General features: G+C 39.4%; 1 protein-coding gene across 6 annotated transcripts; it reads left to right on the forward strand.

Annotated features, from left to right (window-relative positions):
* The first annotated feature begins 1,131 nt into the window (after positions 1-1,131).
* Positions 1,132-18,828, forward strand: LOC120725323. Of its 6 annotated transcripts, none has more exons than XM_040018134.1 (8): positions 1,133-1,421; positions 1,497-1,817; positions 1,941-2,216; positions 13,759-13,845; positions 13,947-13,975; positions 14,160-14,216; positions 15,868-15,936; positions 16,642-18,828. In XM_040018134.1, exons 1-8 carry the CDS (start codon positions 1,259-1,261, stop codon positions 16,732-16,734), a joined length of 1,095 nt encoding a protein of 364 aa, XP_039874068.1. In that variant the 5' UTR covers positions 1,133-1,258; the 3' UTR covers positions 16,735-18,828. The 6 variants fall into 6 exon arrangements, with proteins under 6 accessions (XP_039874070.1, XP_039874071.1, XP_039874072.1 ...); XM_040018135.1 differs by lacking the exons at positions 1,133-1,421; positions 1,497-1,817; positions 1,941-2,216 and adding exons at positions 10,140-10,438; positions 10,515-10,832; positions 11,185-11,460; XM_040018136.1 differs by lacking the exons at positions 13,759-13,845; positions 13,947-13,975; positions 14,160-14,216; positions 15,868-15,936; positions 16,642-18,828 and adding exons at positions 3,178-3,270; positions 3,362-3,391; positions 3,691-4,094 and having other exon boundaries at positions 1,132-1,421.
* The last annotated feature ends 648 nt before the right edge of the window (positions 18,829-19,476 follow it).

The raw sequence follows: 19,476 nt of genomic DNA on the forward strand, positions 1-19,476 counted from the left end.
TTACCTCTAGTTTCCTTGTCAAGTTGCCACTTTAGTCACCTGCAGCTCAGTTATCTGGATGCTGGTCTCCTTGGTAAGATTCTCTGCATCTCTCTGCAACCCGCTGCATTCTTACACAAGGTTTAAGAGTGTTTCTGGGAATTTTTGACCGTTTTTGAAGTCAGACATTGATGTTTGATGAAAAGTCCTGGCTAAGAGTCTCCACTCTATTTCATCCCAAAGGTGATAAAGCTGAACAGAACATAGAATACAGCTGTGTGTATATTATAATCCTATAATATACACACAGCTGTACAAATTATCGTTTGCATGGAATATTCTAATTGTATTTTGTGATGATGGCAGATAACAAGATTCTGTGAATTATTCCATGCTTGTTTTACAGCATTGAAAGCACAGGCATTGGCTATATTGTTATTCTTCATCACTAACTCCCTGAGTCAGGAGTGGGTAATTTGTGGACCTAGTACCTTTGTCAAAGTCACTTATGAAAATAAACAACAATCTAATGTTACTTCTAGACCGTTTTCTGTTGATAGTAGACTTTCCCTCTGTTGAACAGTTTCTTTTATGCTGTGCTCTAAATTTGCTTGAGTGCAGAAATCCAGTTAAATTCACGTATTAAAAAAAGCAAACAAGCACACATTAAATTCAAAGTAAATGCAATTTATCTCTTAGTGTACCTTTAAAATGTGTAAAGGACATTTAGTGTATGACGCATCTGTGTTTCTGACTTTGCTCCGGCCATCATTAGAGGTTAACACCATCAGAGCTCTGCTGCTGTTGCTGTACCCACATTCTCACCAAAACACTTCCCCTTCATTTCTCAGAAGAAAATAATGCAATGAGGAACAAACATGTGTCACAGCAAAGAAATGCCATCTTAACTTCATGACTACTCTTAGACATCAACAGCCAATTTCTGTTGAAGTTTTCTCTTCCTCAGCATAAATTCTGAAAACGAAATAAGAACATATCCTGGTGAAAAAGTAATAAGAGCTACAAGTATTTACACAATCGCATTCATCATCTTCTCTTTTTTAAGGCACCAAATACATCACTGTGACAAATGCACTGTTTGGCTGTGGTTAGTTACTCATTTTAAATTTACAGAGTCATTGACAGCCTGGTGTGACTGCTGACTTCTGTAATATTGTTTGCTTCACATGCTGATTATAAACCACAGAAGATTAAGAATTGAAATTGTCAAAGTAAGGACTCTCTATATTTTTATGAACAGTTACAGTGAGATGGTGAGATGATAACCACAGGAAGTCAGAACAGCCTCTACATAAGGCTCTGTTTCAGAGACTGTGACTGTCATTTTTGTGAAAAGCAGGAAGGAGAAAGACAGACAATGAAGACTCAGTTCAAATGGATTAAAGTCTTTTCATCAGTTTTACTAATGCTTCAAGTAACAGGTAAGAATACAAATACATTTATAAATGAAATTAGAAAAGTCAAGTTTACATAATTGATTAATTTTATCTTCACAGCAGCAGCAGTTGAGTTTATTATCAGGAATGAAGGTGAGGTCACTTTGTCATGTGAAAATGTGACAGATGATCAAGATAAATGTGACAGAACTCACTGGCTCTTCAGTAAATCAAACACAGCGACAATAACACTGTTTGAACACGGGGAGATACACCAAGGGGCCGAAAATAAATCAGACAGACTGAGTGTTACAGCAAAATGTTCTCTGGTTATAAAGAAGCTCACAGCTGAGGATGTTGGTCAGTACACCTGCAGAAGGTTCAACAAATCAGGACAAAAAGAAGGTTCAGACTCTGTAGCTGAGCTGTCTGTTGTTAACAGTGAGTATTTCATCATAATGTTTTCAAATTGTTAGAACATCAAACTGAAACATTACAATAACTATAATTATAGTGATGATTACTGTAAATGTTATTCTTGTTCTCTTTTCTTTTCTTTAACAGTAACTGAACATAAGGATGATGACACAGTGACATTAAACTGCTCTGTGTCCACATATCAAGAATGCAAATACTACACTGTGAAGTGGCTCTATGGTAACAAAGACCTGAGGATGTCACAGTCTGCCTGCTCAGCCAGTGTGATCTTTACAAGATTTGATCACATTTACACATCCAAGAGTTCTGAGATGTTGAAGTGCCAAGTGACACATGGTGGAGACGTGCAGGAGTTTATCTTCAGGATTCAATCTTTTGATCAAGAAACACATGAGAATGCAAGTCAGTTCAATAACTTCATCTGTTATAAAAAGTAAACTATTTTGTGTGATTTTAAGATTTCATTTACTGTTTTTTTACTTTGAGAGTGTCCTCAAAAGATAAAATAGCAGCACTGTTCTGTGTTTAATCAGACTTAAGTTATCATGATAGAGAAACACTAGTCTTGTGTTCCTTATAAGCAGGCAGGGAATCTAATAGCCATTGAATTCCTGAAATCAGGCCGTGTGACTTAAGTGCTACTAACTGTTTGTACTCCTTGCTAGACCCCTCGCTAGCTCTTCCTCCCGAGGCACCACCACACAAAAAATGACTCTCTTTATCACTTCTGAGGGGTTGAAGGCTGCTGATCTAATATTTGCTCACATTGTTCTGTCATAATGGATTCAATGGGGAGAGTGTGATGTCTGAGCAAAAAAAACTAAACACAATCTAAATAACAATAGAGATTAGCTCAACATATCATGGAGGACACTAAGTACTGAGACAATGACTAACATACGAACTTGACAGAGAAGGGAAGGAAAAAGAACAAAAGACTAAACCAAATAACCTCAAAACAGACTTGAGACTCAAGCCACATGAACAAATGTTACCCAAGTACAAACAAACTAAGAACCACACGGAGCATTAAATACTACAAAGAATTCAAAAGTAAGTAAACCTGTATTCATAAAATTCAGCGCTTTCAATAACTTCATCTGTTACGACTATTAAACTATTCTGTGTGGTTTTAAGATTTCATTTGCATTTATACACTTTGACGAAAATCCTGCAGAGAGGTTGTAATGAGGGCAGAAGGAAAAAGAGAAGTCAGGTTCATGATGTTAAAGATCTACAGCAACATAGATTTTATCTAAACATAACCAGAATCTTCTATTTGATTGTTGAGGGGGCTTTTGTTGAGAAAAGAACAGAAAACAATATTTAAAGTATTTTAATGTGTTTTTTATTTTCTTTCCAGGCTGGTGCTGGTGGAGGTTCATCATTGTGGCTGTGGGTGTAGCAACACTCATAACAGCTGCTGTGGTCATCCACATTTGGACAAGAGCGGCAGGTGAGAACATTCACATTTAAATGGGAAGATTTGATAAACCTGGATATTCTCTGTGAAAGCTAAGTTTGTTTCCTTCTCTGGTCTTTTTAAGGGAATAAAAGTGCAGCTGTATGAAAATGAGGTGAGTTTTTGTTGCACTGAGCTAAACAAACTCAGAATGTGTTTTCTGTCTTTTTATCTCTGAAAAATGTTTACAGCTCTAATATTTGTAAATCACATTTTCAGAGGAAAACCAAAATGCATCTGCATGTTTGAATCTCCATATAGGAAAGATAATATAAAAAAAGAGCAAACTGAAGCTTCAGGTTTAGTTTTCATGTTAAATTCTTCTATTTATTCAATGCTCATGTTCATTATAGTTTAAATAAATCACATTTTGTACCTAATGGTGTTAATGTAATGTCATGGATGTCTTTACAGTTTATCACTTAGTTTGTGCTACATTGATGCCCAATGATCACAAAAGCTATATCATGTTGAAGTCTAATGTCCAGAGAGTGAATGAGTTTGTCATCATGCTGTATGTCACAGGTATGTAATGATGAAAACTTTGACAGTGAAATATGGAAGTAGAAGATCTGATGGACACTGACTGATCCTTCTGCGTCTGTCAGTCTTCAGTAATGTGATGGAAAATGTTAAGATTCTGTGCTTCTCTTTGTTATACGGGCCTAACTGAAACGCTGCATCTCAGTGTGTTTGTCTCCATATTATTTTGTAATACAAGACATACTCAGCTGCATGTAATGTTCTGATTGTATTCTGTGACTGTGGCAGGTAGATAAGGTGTTTCTATAAATGATTCGATTCTTGTTTTTATTCTTAATCTAAAAAAATACAGACTGCTGCTGTACTCTGTGTTGTTGTTTGTCTTTGCAAAGGCAAATAAAAAACCTCAGAAAACCTGTTTGTGAAGACTGATTTATTTCAAATTAACAGAACAAACTTGTGTCAGTGATTTCTGGGTTTGACTGGGGTCGACAAAGCAGCGACCAATCATTCAGCGACCAGGCAGCTTTTCCAGCCGCACAATATGGGATTTCGAGATTACGTGCACCAGACTTAAGTAACTGGGCATTTCTAACCTTGGGAAAAACGTACAACACAACACGATATAGTAACTTAAATTAATAAGTATTAATAGTAATAATAGTAATAAAATGATGAATAAGTGTATGTGTATTGCACACTGTTATTACTTACTTAGACTTAGTTCCTCCTACGCCGGGCGGCGCATCGGGCAGCTAGTGATCTCCATCGATGTCGGTCAGCAGCGACTGTTTCAGCTTCGTCCCAGGCAATGTCGACAGTTCTCAGATCGTCCATAAATGTTCGACGCCATGTGGTCTTTGGTCGGCCTTGCTTTCGCTTGCCAGTGCGTGGACGCCATGTCATGGCAATCTTAGCTGGGCGATGAGGGGGTAGGCGTAAAATATGGCCCGCAAAGCGGAAGCGCCTTTCTGCAACAACATCGGCTAATGGGCGGGTGCCTGCTCTTCTCAGGACCTCCTCATTTGTTATTCGGTCCCGGTAGGAAATTCTCAGGATTCGCCGCAAGCCACGTTGTTGAAGCACATTCAGGTGTTGAATAATTGCACTTGTTGAGCGCCAGGTTTCACTAGCGTAAAGTGCAGTAGGGAAGATGATAGAGTTCAGTAGTCTGATCTTAACCCTTACATTCAGGGAGGCCGAGTTCCAAATAGGTTGGAGACGTCGCAGGACACCAACTGCCTTCCCTACTCTGGCTTCGACATCCAGCAATAATAACAGCACACTGTTATTATTGCACATTAATTATTGTTGCACTTTGTTATAATTATAAATATTATTATTGTTATTGTGGTTACTCCCCCCAAAAAAGTCCAGGGAGGTAGCCAATCAGGTCAGCTGTTAGCAATGATTAGGGCTATTTCCCTGCTGTAAAAGCTGTCCTTTAGTCTGTTTGAACAGGACCTCAGCAGCCTGAATCTCCTGCCAGACAGCAGCAGCTTAAACACCCGGTGTGCTGGGTGTGTACCGTCCCGTAGGATGCTGCGTGCCCTCTTGAGACAGCGAGTGCTGTACAGGTCCTTCAGAGAGGGAAGGATGTCCAATTATTTTTGGGGCCATATTAATGACCCTCTGAAGTGCCTTTTTGTGTGCCGTGGTGCAGCTGGAGAACCATACAGAGATGCAGTATGTAAGTACACTGTCAATGGAGCAGCGGTAGAAGACGATCAGCAGCTCCCTCTTCAGGTCCATTGTTCTGAGGATTCTCAGAAAGTGGAGAAACTGTTAGGCCTTCTTTAAAACCACCGAGGTGTTTTAGCTCCGTTGGAGGTCTGACTCTATGTCCACACACTCCCCATTGATGCTGACAGGCTGCAGCACAGACTTCCTCCTTCAGTGTTAAGGCTGAGGGCTGAGGAAGGATGAGGCCCCACTTTAACGCTCTGTACACGGTCTGACAGGAAGTCTCCGATCCAGCGGCCGGTAGTAGAAGGAAGTCCGATATCCAGCAGTTTAACTATCAGTCTGTCTGTGAGTATCGTATTGAAAGCAGAGCTAAAGTCAACAAAGAGCAGCCTGGCGTAACACCCTGTTGTTCCAGGTCAGAGATGGTGGTGTGGAGCATTGTAGGAATGGCATCTTCAGTTGATCTGTTAGCTCTGTATGCAAACTGGAGCGGGTCAAGTGTGGGTGGCAGGCAGGACATGATGTGTTGTTGGACCAGTTGCAATGTCACATTGAGGCTGATAATGTTGGTTCTCTTTGGCAGTAGGACAATTGTGGCCGACTTTAGGCACAGCGAGATGCAGGACTGAGACAGTGAAACATTGAAGATCTCAGAGAAGACCCGGGCCAGCTGGTCTGCATATTCTTTTGGAAACCTTCCGATCACCCCATCTTGACCGGCGGCCTTCCTGGGGTTCACTGACCTCAGTGTGCGAACCACCTAATAATCCTGCACCATGAGGCTTGGCCTGCTGCTGCTGTCCGATGTTTTCGCTGCTGCTGCCTCTGGTACCTTCACCTCAAGGCGTGTGAAGAAGTGGTTCAGCTCCTCTGCAAGTGCCACTCTGCCCTCAGTCAACGTGGTACTGCCAGGTTTGTAGTTGGTTAAGTGCTGAACTCCCTGCCATACTTGTTGTGAGTTGTTGTTGCTGAAGTGGTCTTCAATCCTCCACTTGTATGCTGCCTTGGCCTTTCTGATACCTTTTTTTCAGGTCAGATCTGGTTGCACTGTACTGCATACCATCAATGGATCTGAAAGCGACATCACGTTGCTTCAGCAGGACCTGGATCTCTTTAGTCATCCAGGGTTTCTGGTTGGAATACACCTGGAAACGTTTGTCCGCAGTGGCACTGTTGACACAGAAGTTAATATATGAGAGCACTGATGTTGTGTGTGCATGTGATGCACCTTCTGGCAGGGTTTTCACAGTCTTTGTGGCTGGGGAGGCTCTCCTCCTAACAGGAGTGTATGCAGGGATTAGCAGCATGCACATGTGGTCTGACAAACCTAGATGTGGTAGAGGGGTTGCTCTGTAGCCTTTTTGGATGTTGCCGTAGGCTTTATCCAGTGTGTTTTCCCCCCTTGTTGCACATTTAATATGCTCTTCAAATCTGGGAAATACTGACCTTAAGTCGGCATGGCTGAAGTCCCCAGCTATAATGTACTGCACTGCGAATGAAATGGATAAATCTTCTCAGTGAAATTCTAGGTTTTATCTTTGTTTGGATCAAAACCTTGACTCTGCCCCCCAAGTGGCTCCAGCACATGGCACCATCGTGAAGTTTTTTTTAAATGTGTGTATGGCAGCTTTTGCAATCAAAATTGTGATCTAAATGCATGGTGGTGCCAAACATTTTTTATACCTTTATTAAATCTTTTTGTGTTATTTCAGATATTACATTATGTGGAATAGAAACAAATAGAAATGCACAACATATACAACTGCTGTACCTGTCAGAGACAAAAAAATCCACACATACAGCAACTGGAACACAAAAAATGAGAAAATACACAAATACATTAATCAAAATTCTTCCTGTAGAGTGTGAGTGAGCGAGAGAGAATTCCTGCTTCCTTGTCACAAATGTACATGATAATGAGGACAGGAAGCTGCGGCGATGCCCCTCAGAAGCCTGGAAGGAGAAAGAGATGGAACCAGGACAAACATGCCATCCACAGCTCCCAAGAGTAACAAAGATCTGAGGCCACACATCCCAGGTACATCCATGATCCCATTCCAGCAGGAGAAGAATGGAGGCCCCAGATATGAGTCAAGAGTGAGGTCCCAGGACCACCCAGCACAAACTTGCCCCGACAAGGGCGAAGTCCAGGCCAACCCAAGCCACCAAGGAAGCATACCAACAGCCATGCACCCCACCAACACGCACCTGCATCCCAGGGAGGGGCAAAAGCATCCAGCGCCAGGCGGTGACCATGTCTCACCTGGGCCAAGACCCAGCAAGCCTAAGACCCACGACTAGCCATGCGCACACAAACACACACAACATTCATTCATTCACTGTCACACACCCACTAGTGGCACACAGAAAGACAAGGACATGTGCACACATTGACCCCCCCCCTCTCCTATGCCGCCCTGAACGAGCAGCAAGGATGAAGCCAAAGTGAACCACAAGACCCCCGTGAGTATGAAATAACCATATAGGAAAATGCCTCCTCCCCCGCCCCCGACACACACACACACTCATTGTTGAAGGCGTTATTTGAAGTTGATGTACAGCTAGTGCTTTAACATTTCCACATCCCTTTACCACTCCTTCTTTTTCAAGTACACGTCATGCTCTGACAGTTCATTTTTGTTCCTCAACACTAACCTGAGTGTTTCAAAATGGTGGGAAACCAGTTCAGTCACACACTCAGTGTGCTAATCCTTTGTGGCTCAGATATGTGGTAAACATTAGAGGGTTAAACCTCCAGAGCTGCTGTATTCTCACCAAACATTTCCCACTGACTTCTCACAAAAAGTATGTCAGTGGTGCTGACCACCCTTCAAACCTGGGCGATGAGATAATTATTTGATAATCTCATCGCCCACCTGAGGAACAGTTTCATCAAGAGTCTCTCAGAGGACATACAGTGTAATACCTATATTAAATTTCCTGATTTTTTTGCCTCCATGTTTATTAAAAAGACAAAACATAAACATTTTCAAACTGACTGAAACTAAATTGAAAAAGAATCGGGGTTAATACTTCCCATTCTGCGCCAGTGCACGGAGGCTTTTCATTGACCCATCGGTCATAAGTGTGTCGGCCAACTAGACAAATGCTCTGTACGGCAGGTTACAAGTCCAGCCCTGTCCGATGCTTTGTATTACACTTATGTATGGCTTGGATACTGCTCAGCCATGGAAACCCAGAATATGAAGCTCTCTACACACTGTTCTTGACCTAATCTGAAGGCTACATGAAATTTGTAAGTAAGTAGCCATTGACTCTACCTCTGTGCCTCAGCACGCTGACCCAATGTGTGGCTGAGTTGCTGTCATTCTCAATTACGTCACTTGTTACACTTGTGGCCATGGAAGTGAAGCCAAGGTCTTGAATGATTAGGCCCCATCGTACCTTAATGACCTTATAATACCATATGAACACATTACAGCACTTTGCTCTCAGACTGCGGGCTTACTTGTGGTACCTAGAGTATTAAAAGGGAGAATGTGAGGCAGAGATTTAGCTTTCAGGGCCCTCTTCTGTGAAACCAGCTCACAGTTTGGATTCAGGACACAGATACCCTCTCTACGTATAAGATTAGGCTTAAAACTTTCCATTTTGATAAAGCATATAGTTAGGGCTGAATCAAGTGACCCTGAATCCTCCCTTAGTATGCTTGTTCATAGGAGGTCATATGATTGTTGAGATTTCTCTGCTTCTTGTAGACCAAGTTAGCTAAACAACCTGAAATTTCTTCAGAACCCAGATCACCCATCACACTGAACTCATCTTTATCTCTTCTGATTTTTTGAAATCATCACGAGTACATCAATTATGCGCCTTTGATGCTCCACACACACCTCTACTTCTAGGACACTGGTGGCTCAAAGAACACAACCCCATTAAACTGGTAGCTTAGTGTTTGGGCTGGAGTCTCTTCTGTAATGAACACTAACCAGCAAGGGAAGCTATGGAAACTCAGTCATGGCTACTAGTATCCTTTACCTCTGTTGTCGTATACTTGAGCTCTTACAGAGGAAAAAAAAGAAAGTATTTTCCAAACCAAAGCAAAGCAAAGCAAAGGATGGCTTCCGAGCCTGTGTTGGATCTTGTGCATAAATGTGTGCATTCACTCCACTCTGCCTGCCTGGTTCATTCAGGTTGGCTTACCTGTTCTTTGTTGCTTTAGATTAAATCTTTGCAAATAAACTCTGTTAACTCTGATCTTCTATGCCCTGCTCTTGTGAGTGAGTACTGCTCTTGCTTTGGTGTCATGACTTTTGCTAATTCACATATATGGACTTAGTGTTTTATTAAAATAAACAAACTTCTACTCTGTTTTTGGAGATTGCGTGCCAACACTGTTATAACTTTCATTAGCATCATATTATCAGTTTTACTTTTGTTGATTGTAGACTTTCCCTCCTGTCGAACAGCTTCTTTTAAGCTGTGCTGTATATTAGTCTGAAATCAGAAATCCACTCAAATTCATCTGTAAAAGAGGTTATTATCATTAGAGGTTAACACCATCAGAGCTCTGCTGCTGTTGTGCCCACATTCTCACCAAAACACTTCCCCTTCAGTTCTCGGGAAAAAAAAGAGCAGTAAGTATTTACGCAATTGCATTTATCATCTTCTCCTTTTTTAAGGCATCAAACACGTCACAAATGAGCTACACACTCATTTTAAATTTGCAGGGTTTTTGACAGTCTAGTGTGACCTTTGACCTCTAATTTTCTTTGGTTCATGTAGTTATTAGAAACAACAGAATGCTATGAATGAGAATTTTCAGGGAAAGGACTCTGAACGTTTTAACGGTTACAGTGAGATGGTGAGATGATAACCACAGGAAGTCAGAACAGCCTCTACATAAGGCTCTGTTTCAGAGACTGTGACTGTCATTTTTGTGAAAAGCAGGAAGGAGAAAGACAGACAATGAAGACTCAGTTCAAATGGATTAAAGTCTTTTCGTCAGTTTTACTAATGCTTCAAGTAACAGGTAAGAATACAAATACATTTATAAATGAAATTTAAAAAGTCAAGTTTACACAGTTGATTTGATTTTATCTTCACAGCAGCAGTTGAGTTTATTATCAGGAATGAAGGTGAGGTCACTTTGTCATGTGAAAATGTGACAGATGATCAAGATAAATGTGACAGAACTACCTGGCTCTTCAGTAAATCAAACACAGCGACAATAACACTGTTTGAACACGGGGAGATACACCGAGAGGCCAAAAATAAATCAGACAGACTGAGTGTTACAGCAAAATGTTCTCTGGTTATAAAGAAGCTCACAGCTGAGGATGTTGGTCAGTACACCTGCAGAAGGTTCAACAAATCAGGACAAAAAGAAGGTTCAGACTCTGTAGCTGAGCTGTCTGTTGTTAACAGTGAGTATTTCATCATAATGTTTTCAAATTGTTAGAACATCAAACTGAAACATTACAATAACTATAATTATAGTTATTCGGGAGTTATCGGGAGGAGGCCCCGGGGCAGACCCAGGACACGCTGGAGAGATTATATCTCTCGGCTGGCCTGGGAACGCCTTGGTATTCCCCCGGATAAGCTGGAGGAGGTGGCTGGGGAGAGGGAGGTCTGGGCCTCTTTGCTTAGGCTGCTGCCCCCGCGACCCGGCCTCGGATAAAGCGGATGAAGATGGATGGATGGATGGATGGATGGATAATTATAGTGATGATTACTGTAAATGTTATTCTTGTTCTCTTTTCTTTTCTTTAACAGTAACTGAACATAAGGATGATGACACAGTGACATTAAACTGCTCTGTGTCCACATATCAAGAATGCAAATACTACACTGTGAAGTGGCTCTATGGTAACAAAGACCTGAGGATGTCACAGTCTGCCTGCTCAGCCAGTGTGATCTTTACAAGATTTGATCATATTTACACATCCAAGAGTTCTGAGATGTTGAAGTGCCAAGTGACACATGGTGGAGACGTGCAGGAGTTTATCTTCAGGATTCTATCTTTTGATCAAGAAACACATGAGAATGCAAGTCAGTTCAATAACTTCATCTGTTATAAAAAGTAAACTATTTTGTGTGTTTTAAGGTTTCATTTACCTTTTTTTTTTACTTCGAGAGTGTCTTCAGAAGATAAAATAGCAGCACTGCTCAGTGTTTAATCAGACTTAAGTTATCATGATAGAGAAAAAGTAGAGTCTTAGATTTTAAGCTGCTACTCCTGTGTGCTGGGTAGGTGCTGTTGCACCTGTGGTGAGGTGTGCCAGTAGTGATGCTTCCTCTTTTTGGGAGAGCCTAAAATGTGGGATGCAGCTGCAGGGAGTTGAGGTGCATGGTTGTGACAACAAATTCTTTGTTGAGCAGGCAGGGATATTGAATCCCTGAAATCAGGCTGTGTTACTCATGCGCTACTACTTCTTTGTACTCCTCGCTAGACCTCACCAGCCCTTCCTCACGTGGCACCACCACACAAAAAATGACTTTCTTTATCACTTCTGAGGGGTTGAAGGCTGCTGGTCTATTATTTGCTCACATTGTTCTGTCATAATGGATTGCAAATGTGGAAAGTGTGGTCTGAGTAAAAAAACTAAACCCAATCCAAATAACAATAGAGATTAGCAAAATAAATCAGGAAGTAACTAAGTACTGAGACAGTGACTAACATACGAACTTGACAGAGAAGGGAAGGAAAAAGAACAACAGACTAAACCAAATAACCTTAACTAGACTTGAGACTCAAGCTACTTGAGAAAATGTTAACCAAGAATAAATAAACTAAGAACCACACGGAGCATTAAATACTAAGATGAATTGAAAAGTAAGTAAAACTCTATTCATATAACACCTGTTAATAAAAGGATCACAAAGTTCTTCACAATAATAAAAAAAAACAAAGCAAAAATAAGGTTACCTAAGTGCACGTCCAAAAGATTAGTTTTTTCAGTTGTTTTTGTTGGAAAAGTCCACAAACTATCATTACATTTCATTACATGGTAAAAAATAATGCACTCATTTGCTGTCTGTGAAAAAATAAAATAAAAATAAATAAATCCCATTAGCATTTCTTAAAACTAAATTGTTTGTTTTGAAGACAAGAAATCCTGTAGATGTGTAGTAATGGGACAAAAGAAAAGAGGGAAGGTAGTTTAATGCTTTTCCACAACAACAACCAAATGTTGAACTTTGACACAAGAGGCTGAACTTCATATTCTACTTCCTACTAAAAGTCAGTGAAAACAGTTGTTCAGTGAAGTTACAATCATGACCACGACCATAGCTAGTATATGTCAGGAACGAGCTGTGTGGCAGCAGTTGTACCCAAAATACAGGACTCAGAAGATAAAGAATAAACTTAAAAGTTTATTTATTACTCTTACAAAATCAAAAAAAGCAGGTCAGGAGCAAATAGTCTAACAACTAGAAACCTTCTAAAAAATATACTCGAGAACATTTGTGCTGGGTGGTCCTGGGACAGGGACATAAGAACATTAGGGAGAACACAACAAACAGCAAAGGGAAACTGATACAACATATACATACAGCATAATGAAGGAACAATGCAAAGGGTGGAAGAGCAGCTGAAACCAATCACAGAAGAAGAGACAAGGGAAGCAGAACTAAATACAAAGCACTAGCAGTCAGAGACTATTGAAATAAGACAGCAAATAGCAAACAATGAGACCAGGACTAAGTCATATGAACTTGATACACAGAGAGGATAAACAAACATGGAGACAAGATCGGAGGGACGCAATTGGAATGAAAGTGGGAAAAGCAACCTACCATCAACAGTCAGGGGACTAAAGTCACAGATAACAGGAACGTAAACATTAGACTATAAATAGCTCAAACATAAATCCCATCTCAAAACCAAACACACAGAATGAGCATAAAGAACTGTTAAACAGGAGCACAGCACTAAAGGCAAGAAATAAACCAAACAAACTTATATATGAGTTAAGTGAAAGAAAACCAGTGAAAAGTAAGAAATTACAGAAAGCAACACAGAATACAGAACCATAATGCAAAGATGATCAAAGATATAAAACTAAAGAACATGAACATCCCAGAAACAACAATAAACCCTGTATTCAAGACTGAGTGACATGACAGCATGTTATTTTATTCAGGAAGGATGAACTTTTAATGAACAAAAGCAGGTTGTTTCCAGACCTTAACACAACCACAACAGTGTATAAATAAAAATAAGTATATTTGATTTATTATTTATTTGTTGATAGAGCTGAGTGTTCTCTTCTCTTTTACCTGCAGGACACTAAACAGACAGGAATCTGCAGCTGAAATTATCTTAATGCTTTTCTTTTTCTCCAGGATGGTGGATGTTTATTGTTGTACTGCTGGGGTTATTAGCACTGATAATAAGTGCTGTTATAGCCATCAGATGGAAGAGAGCTAAAGGTGAGAGATTTCACCAGCCTGAACTTTTATGAACAAATGGAATGAAAAACCAGAATGAAATTTAATTCTAAAAACTTGAATTGATTTCTCTCTTTGCTTAGGAAAAAAAATGGAGACTAATGAAAATCCTGTGAGTTATATCATAATTTCTTAAACTTTGTTAGTGTACTCATACCACGGCCGTTCACTACAGTTACTGTGTTATATTTTTTATCATGAGGCCAGAAGATAAGTGTTTTTGTCAGCTTACCCAACTGACCTGGTGTACTTACAGTCTGCTGTGTTTATGAGGCTTCTTTGTTTGTTTGTTTCAGGAACTGAATTTAAACCCTGCAGTGACTCCGTCTGCTCCAGGAACCATTCAGGAATCTGTGAGATTAAATAGTTACTCAGCACTTGTATTTGCTCTCTTACAGGGAGTGCAGAATTATTAGGCAAATGAGTATTTTGTCCACATCATCCTCTTCATGCATGTTGTCTTACTCCAAGCTGTATAGGCTCGAAAGCCTACTACCAATTAAGCATATTAGGTGATGTGCATCTCTGTAATGAGAAGGGGTGTGGTCTAATGACATCAACACCCTATATCAGGTGTGCATAATTATTAGGCAACGTCCTTTCCTTTAGCAAAATGGGTCAAAAGAAGGACTTGACAGGCACAGAAAAGTCAAAAATAGTGAGATATCTTGCAGCAGTCTCAAAATTGCAAAGCTTCTGAAGCGTGATCATCGAACAATCAAGCGTTTCATTCAAAATAGTCAACAGGGTCGCAAGAAGCATGTGGAAAAACCAAGGCGCAAAATAACTGCCCATGAACTGAGAAAAGTCAAGCGTGCAGCTGCCAAGATGCCACTTGCCACCAGTTTGGCCATATTTCAGAGCTGCAACATCACTGGAGTGCCCAAAAGCACAAGGTGTGCAATACTCAGAGACATGGCCAAGGTAAGAAAGGCTGAAAGACGACCACCACTGAACAAGACACACAAGCTGAAACGTCAAGACTGGGCCAAGAAATATCTCAAGACTGGTTTTTCTAAGGTTTTATGGACTGATGAAATGAGAGTGAGTCTTGATGGGCCAGATGGATGGGCCCGTGGCTGGATTGGTAAAGGGCAGAGAGCTCCAGTCCGACTCAGACGCCAGCAAGGTGGAGGTGGAGTACTGGTTTGGGCTGGTATCATCAAAGATGAGCTTGTGGGGCCTTTTCGGGTTGAGGATGGAGTCAAGCTCAACTCCCAGTCCTACTGCCAGTTTCTGGAAGACACCTTCTTCAAGCAGTGGTACAGGAAGAAGTCTGCATCCTTCAAGAAAAACATGATTTTCATGCAGGACAATGCTCCATCACACGCGTCCAAGTACTCCACAGCGTGGCTGGCAAGAAAGGGTATAAAAGAAGAAAAACTAATGACATGGCCACCTTGTTCACCTGATCTGAACCCCATTGAGAACCTGTGGTCCATCATCAAATGTGAGATTTACAAGGAGGGAAAACAGTACACCTCTCTGAACAGTGTCTGGGAGGCTGTGGTTGCTGCTGCACGCAATGTTGATGGTGAACAGATCAAAACACTGACAGAATCCATGGATGGCAGGCTTTTGAGTGTCCTTGCAAAGAAAGGTGGCTATATTGGTCGCTGATTTGTTTTTGTTTTGTTTTTGAATGTCAGAAATGTATATTTGTGAATGTGGAGATGTTATATTGGTTTCACTGGTAAAAATAAATAATTGAAATGGGTATATATTTTGTTTTTTGTTAAGTTGCCTAATAATTATGCACAGTAATAGTCACCTGCACACACAGATATCCCCCTAAAATAGCTAAAACTAAAAACAAACTAAAAACTACTTCCAAAAACATTCAGCTTTGATATTAATGAGTTTTTTGGGTTCATTGAGAACATGGTTGTTGTTCAATAATAAAATTATTCCTCAAAAATACAACTTGCCTAATAATTCTGCACTCCCTGTATATGTTGAATCTGAGCATTACTGAGCAGTCTCTATGTTGTCTTCACTGTGCAGGCTGCACCTGAATACCCTGTTCCCTATGCCTCCATCAGCTACACCAACAACACCACCAGTAAAACTCGGGTAAGCTGTCCTGTTGGTTGTACAATTGATGTCAGTTAATAACAATAAATGAATAAGCTGGTTCTCAGGAGGATATTTCCACTATTTTTTTAGGATTTTATTTCAAGATTTGTTGTTGTAACAACCCCTTTTTGTTCAGAAGGAGGTGCTGTATACAAAATATACACTAAAACACAAAACATGGAGGTAATGATTTGACATCATAACCTCCTGAGAACCATCCTAATTGATTAATGCCAACTCTAGATGTTACCAAATGAGGAACATGAGACCTGTGACAGCCTGATTGCATAAGAATAACAGCAGAAATGTGAGAAAAAAGGCTGAAACTCACATTGAGGAAGTGATATTACAGTATAATTACAGCAAAACATTAAATTATTGTGTCAATAACTCGTGAAGAAAAGAGATTGAGAGATATGATGTTTACATTCAGACAGATTCGAATGTCTGTGCTTTTTATGCTTGTGCTTTAGTTTATAGGTAAAAATAAAATGAACATGTTTATAACAGAAGGATTAAAAACGTCAGTTGGTTTTTCCAGTTTTATCGTGCGCTGTAAGTGTATAAATAATCTGTGCTTAGACATTTAATGGTCACATTTTTGTTTGTCTGTGTTGTTCTCAGGAGCACCAAGTGGAGATCTTTTATTCTTCTTTACTGTCAGAGATGTGATTATATTTCCTGTGTTGTGTGTGCTTCCAGGTTCGAGACAAAAATGAAGGTGAGAGAGTTACGTACTCCACTGTGAAAGCTTCCTCCATGGATCCCAGCAACCTCTATGACACCATCAAGTAAACAAAAAGCTTCTCATCTAAAAGAGCTGTTGGGTTGCTCAGTTGAAAAAGAGAAAGCTGGCACGACAATTAAACAAACATATTGTTACATACATTTATTACAGTGTGTTGTGATACCATCTGCAGGTGAAATGACATAGTTGCTCGGGAGTTGATGCCATGTCAGATTTGGCAGTGATGGAGGGAAAGTTTATCTTGTCTATATATGTTCTCAACTTTCATTTCTGTTTTTACATATTTGTCATATTTACATGTTTCAGATCATCAATAATAATATAATATAATATAATATAATATAATATAATATAATATAATATAATATAATATAATAATTGGACAAAGACAACCCTAGTAAATAAATACAAAATACAGTTTTTAAATGATGTTTTCATTTTTAAGGGGAAAGTTTATTCAAATCTACTTTGGCAGTCGAGAGTTTGTGATAACTGAAAATTTTTTATTTACATCACTGTGAATGGTTTTTTTTTATTATTGTTTACATAACCTGCTGTGTAACCCAAGTAAGGTTGAGCTGCAAGGCATGAACTGATGGCCAGACATTCAGGAGTTTCTGGTAGAGAGCAGAATTTATGGTTTCATCAATTACAGCAAGTCATCCTAAAGGAGTAAAATATCTCCACATCACTGCCACCACCGTGTATGATTGTTGGTGTGATGATCTTTCTATTAAATAATGTGTTAGTTTTATACCAGGTGTAACAGGTCTCAGATCTTCCTAAAAGTTCAACTGTTGTCTCATCAGTCCACAGAATAGTTTCCCAAAAGTCTGTGAGACTTCATGTTCTTCCTGGTCAGCAGTGGTTTTCTCATTGGAAATCTCCCATGTTTGCCCAGTGTGTTTCTTATTGTTGAATCATGAGCTCTGACTTTAAGTGAGACAAGTGAGGCCTGTGGATCTTTAGATGCTGTTCTTGGTTCCTTTGTGACAATGAGATGAGTTGGTGATGTGCTCTTGGAGTAGCTCTTTGGTCAGCTGGCCACTTGTGGGAAAGTTCACCACTGTTCCAAGTTTTCTCCATTTGTGGATATTGTCTCTTACCATGGCTCGCTGTACTCCCAAAGCCTTAGAAATGGCTTTGCAGTCCTTTAGAGACTAATAGTGACTTTGTTTCTCAGATGTTTCTTTAGATCGTGGCATGATGTGTTGCCTTTTGGGATCTTTTAATCTACTTCACTTTGTCAGACAGGTGATAACTGGGAGTAACCGGCAGTTACAGTTAATTTTTAATTTAACAAGAAATTTTTAATTTAACATAGTAGGCTTGGGTGACTTTATTTCCCTTAATAAATAAAGACTTAATTTAAAGACTTAAAATTTTTCGTATTTACTCTGATTATCTAATATTAAATTTGGTTTAATCTGAAACTGATCCTATAACTTTTTTATATGTTTGTTAAGTAACTGTCATGCACTGTATAATCTCAGGACTTTTCTTCTTCCTCTTTTTGAAGCACATTGAGCTTTTTGAGTAAAATGTAATAAACTTGAAATGACCAATATATGGAAGTAGGTATATTCATAATATTGTTTGAAGGGGAAAGCCCATTTTAGTGTTTTATCATTGAAACATTTGTGTAATGCAGTATAATAGTTAGCCATCAAGTTAGAATTAACTCTAAATAGATACCCTTAACATAGACTATGCAGTACACACAGTGTATTTCACAGTGTCAGTCTAGACAATTAAAGAAATATAAGTGGTAAGAATGTTTTAATGTCTTTGTGTGATGTCACTGTAACTCTTTTTTTTTAGTATCTCTGTGTTGAGCTGCTTAATTTGCATAACATCATTTATCTATTTTAATTTTGTATTCTGTAATATTTTACTTTGAATCTGAGTAATTGTGAATTAAAGCATTTTTTTAAACTGAGTTTGTGGCTCATTTTACCTGTATATTGGAAAAGTAACCAATCAAAGTCAAAGTCAGCTTTATTGTCAAAAACCATATGTACAGATCATACACGGGAATTTGAAATTTCTCAGCCCTCAGTGTTACAATAAAACGGCCTAAAGATAATCCATGTGTTTGAAGTTTAATTCTTACAATAACTTCATCCTGTTATTAAAAACAATTTTTTTGTGTGTGATGGTAATTTTAAGATTATGTCACTTCTATTCATTTACTTGGAGAGTGTCCCCAAAAGATAAAACAGCGCTGGTCAGTGTTGAACAGTACCCTGCGCCTATCAGCGGTCAGTGATGGATTACTTTGGCTATGATCAGATCACTAATGCCGAACAAGTAAAAGAAAACAGGCTAAAATAATAAGTACACTAAAGTTTTCTTTCCAAGAATAAGTAAAATTTAAAAAACTAAATTGTTTGCATTCAGTAGACAACATCATGTAGAGATGTAGTGATGTAGTGATAAGAAGGAAAGAGGGAGGTAAGTCTGATGTTCCTACAGAGCAACAATCAGATGCTGGACTTTGGCGCAAGAGGCCGCTGTTCATATTCTGCTTTCTTCGTGAAAATCAGTGAAAAGAGTCTTTCAGTAAAGTTACAGTCATGAATACAGTCATATTTTATTTTACTAGGAATAATGAACTTACCCTACGCCATAGTAAATTATATTTGATTTATTAATTATTTCCTGATAGAGCTGCAGGATTTTCAACAGATTATTTAAACAAAATAATCCTAAGAGGAAGGAGGTGAAGCACAAAATTAACAGATGTCAAGACCAACAGGAGAAAACACACCTCAGAGCACAATATTGTG

Source organism: Simochromis diagramma, unplaced genomic scaffold (assembly GCF_900408965.1).
Source record: "Simochromis diagramma unplaced genomic scaffold, fSimDia1.1 OVJJ01000802.1, whole genome shotgun sequence".
Taxonomy (NCBI): Eukaryota; Metazoa; Chordata; class Actinopteri; order Cichliformes; family Cichlidae; genus Simochromis; species Simochromis diagramma.

Bases quoted from the DNA above. Each gene is read 5' to 3' on its own strand.
- LOC120725323 (XM_040018134.1), top strand. From the start codon at position 1,259: ATGATAACCACAGGAAGTCAGAACAGCCTCTACATAAGGCTCTGTTTC. The intron at 1,422-1,496 runs GTAAGAATACAA...TTATCTTCACAG, and splicing joins ACTAATGCTTCAAGTAACAG to CAGCAGCAGTTGAGTTTATT. The intron at 13,846-13,946 runs GTGAGAGATTTC...CTCTTTGCTTAG, and splicing joins CAGATGGAAGAGAGCTAAAG to GAAAAAAAATGGAGACTAAT.